The 3,272-nt window shown below is 44.1% G+C and overlaps 1 protein-coding gene across 1 annotated transcript; it reads left to right on the plus strand.

The window, feature by feature from the left end:
• Positions 1 to 901: 901 nt before the first annotated feature.
• On the plus strand, positions 902 to 2,515 carry LOC142302755 (olfactory receptor 5AR1-like). Its single transcript, XM_075343867.1, has 2 exons — positions 902 to 976; positions 1,568 to 2,515. The coding sequence occupies exons 1-2, from the start codon at positions 902 to 904 to the stop codon at positions 2,513 to 2,515; spliced, it is 1,023 nt and encodes a 340-aa protein (XP_075199982.1).
• Positions 2,516 to 3,272: the final 757 nt, after the last annotated feature.

Below are 3,272 nucleotides of genomic sequence, written 5' to 3' on the forward strand. Positions count from 1 at the left end.
AAAATAGAAGCGGAGGGGCGGAGATGAGCGGGACGTAACATACCGCCCACCTGCTTCCTTCCACGTTGCCGGCGGCTGCAGGTAAGCTGTAGTTCGTCGCTCTCGAGGTGTCACACGTAGCGATGTGTGCTGCCTCGGGAATGACGAACAACCTGCGTCTTCTACAATCAACGATAATTTGAAAAGTAACTACGTGTCATCGATGGACAATAAGGTGAGGATTTTCCATCATTAACGGTCGTTCCTTGCTGTCACACGCAACGACGTCGCTAACGATGCCGGATGCACGTCACAGAATCTGTGACCCTGGCGATATATCGTTAGATACGTCATTGCGTGTAACGGGGCCTTAACCCTTTAAGTCTCATCATTTGACTATGTCTGATTGTTGGGGGCTTTGACTCTCATTAAATGCTAGCATAGGATCAAACATCACAACTCATAAAAATGCTAAGTACAGCTGATACTGTGTTTCCTCAAAAATAAAGCAGGGTCTTAAATAACCTTTTGCTCTGAAAAATGTGCTAGGGCGTATTTTCGGGGTACGGCTTATTTTTGGGGAAACATGGCTATTCCCTATGTACTGCTAAATTTACCCCCAAGATAAGGCAGATATCTCCCCCGGGAAACTGCACTTACCAGACTCCGGTCATGTAGAGTTGGCAAGTTAATGGGCTCTCACATACAGGTCTGCTTCACTGTCATGTCCCTCTGCATTCCGCAGTGGTCACTGCCCCTGCATTCTACAGATTTATTCTCTCTGTTTTGCACAGAAGTCACTCCTTCTGTGTTGCACAGCGGTTACTGCCCCTGCCAGAAGCAATGCCACTTTGGTAGAGTTAGTGAGAGCAAAAAGTGATACGGAGACCCATTGTGTGTGTGAGCGAAATGGTAAGGAACCATGACAGCAATCCAGATCATTGTGGGAGAACCCATCCACCGTCGCCACTTGCCAGCTACAGTTGTTTGGGTTCTGGTGAGTGCGATTTTTTTGGGTGTGCTGTCTGCTTTTTTGGGGGGGCTGTCTTATCTCTTTTGGTTCTTTCTTCTCTCTTTTGGGGATGTCTGCTTTCTTTAATGACGTGTCCTGGTGTATTCTTTAATTTTTTTAGTTGCCTGGAGACTTCATTATTGAACAACACCTAGGGCTTATTTTTGGAGTAGGGTTTGTATTTTAAGCATACTCTAAAGGGCTGAAAAATCCTGCCAGGGCTTATTTTCAGGGTAGAACTTATTTTCGGGAAAAAACACTAGACACCAAAGGGGCTTGGTACTTTCTATGTACAACCGATTCTTTGTTCTAGCACTCGCAGTGGTTACATTCCCACTATTTGTACATTGTTGGCCTTTTCTACAGATAGGCAATTAATATCTTAAAGGGGTTGTCCAATATGAAGAGGAAATGACTGATTTAATCTCAAAATCTTGTAGCTCCTTCCTATTAGTTGTGTATGAATGTACCACAGCTCAGGGGTTGACCTGCAATACCCTACATGACCTACAAACAGGTGTAGCACAAATTAGCCACAAATTTCAAATTCTGGATTAATTGTCTTTATATTTTTAGGCCTTCAAAATGATCAGTTGTGATAACACTACAGTCCTGGAATTCCACATTCTCGCATTTTCCACCTCTGGAGACATGACGTATATTACATTTATTGGGTTTTTGTTAATATACTTGTTAGTTGTATGTGGAAACTTGCTTATTGCATCTCTGGTCACTGCCGTGCCTCAACTTCACACTCCGATGTACTTCCTTCTATGTAACCTGTCTATTGTTGATGCCACATTCATTTCCACAATTTTCCCAAATTTGCTGTCAATTACTTTAACAGCAGACACAACGATTTATTTTTCGGGCTGTATGACACAATTGTATTTCTTTATTCTCTGTGTTGATGAGGAGATTTTGATCCTGACCTGTATGGCCTATGACCGGTACGTTGCGATCTGTTCCCCTTTACATTATCCTTTGTTGATGAGCAAAAAAATGTGCATTGTGATGGCCGCCTCTTCCTTGCTTATGAGCACCCTGAACTCCCTGATGTTTACATTGCTCACATACGGTCTATTGTTCTGCCGTTCTTCTGAAATCAACCACTTCTTCTGTGAGATCAGAGCGATAATGAGCCTTTCCAGCAGCGACACTACGAGTCTGGAAATGGTTCTGTTTATTGAAGACATATGTTTGGTCTTTCTTACTTTTTTATTGTTCATGTTCTCCTATTTGCACATTATCTCCTCCATTCTGAAGATACGTTCTCTTAAGGGTCGATTCAAAACCTTCTCTAGCTGCTCATCCCATCTGACTTCTGTTGTAGTTTTCTATGGACCAATCTTATTTTTGTACATGAAGTCACTGTCTGATCATTCCTCGGATGAGGACAAATTTACTTCTCTGCTCTACGTGGCTGCGGTTCCCATGTTAAACCCAATTGTTTATAGCCTGAGGAACAAGGAAGTTAAAGGAGCTATTAGACAAATTGTGAAAGTCAAATGGAACAGATTTTAACATCCTAAATAGACATTTAAGTAACGTCAAGTTAGTTCTTTTATTGACATTTGGTGACCAAAGTAGACTGGATTGTTGACACTCTTCAACCTTCCCGACACCAAGCGCATGCTTTAACAGTTCCTTAATCTTGTTGTTAGATTCCTAAGAAATAAAAATAATAAAAAAATTATGCTAAGGTTATTATAATGTTGTTATGAATTGGGACAGCTGTAGCCACAAGCAGCCTGCTGCGGTTCCAGTTGCGCCCAGGTGCCGGCCGCCATTTTTGGCCATGCCTCGGGTCATTCAGCTGGCTGCTTCTTCTTCCACGTCTAAGTATGGAGAGGCGGCTAGTGCACATTCGTGTGTCGATTTACCCCAGCCAGAGCTTAAGTCTAGTGTTTCGCCTAGTGAGCATGCTCAGCCTGATAGTGCCATTTCTGAGGCTAAGTCCTCGGTTCAGGCTACGGAGCATGCTCCTACACTTAGTGTGAAAAGCCTCTTTGCACAAGGACTTGGACATCGTGCCGTGTCTAAGTCCTGTGTTGTGCCTACTGAGCATGCTCAGGCAGATAGTCTGATTTCTGAGACTGTTGTTCAGGCTACTGAGCATGCTCAGGCACTTAGTGCATCAGAGGCTAGGTCCGGTAAGGACCTCACTGGGCATGTCCTTGAGATGGCAGGCCCTGATAGGCCGGCACGCATCAGGTGTCCTGATGATGTGGTCACTCCGGACTGGCTCGTGGAGGCCCGTCTCTATGACACGGCACCTCAC

Source organism: Anomaloglossus baeobatrachus, chromosome 4 (assembly GCF_048569485.1).
Source record: "Anomaloglossus baeobatrachus isolate aAnoBae1 chromosome 4, aAnoBae1.hap1, whole genome shotgun sequence".
NCBI classification, from domain to species: domain Eukaryota; kingdom Metazoa; phylum Chordata; class Amphibia; order Anura; family Aromobatidae; genus Anomaloglossus; species Anomaloglossus baeobatrachus.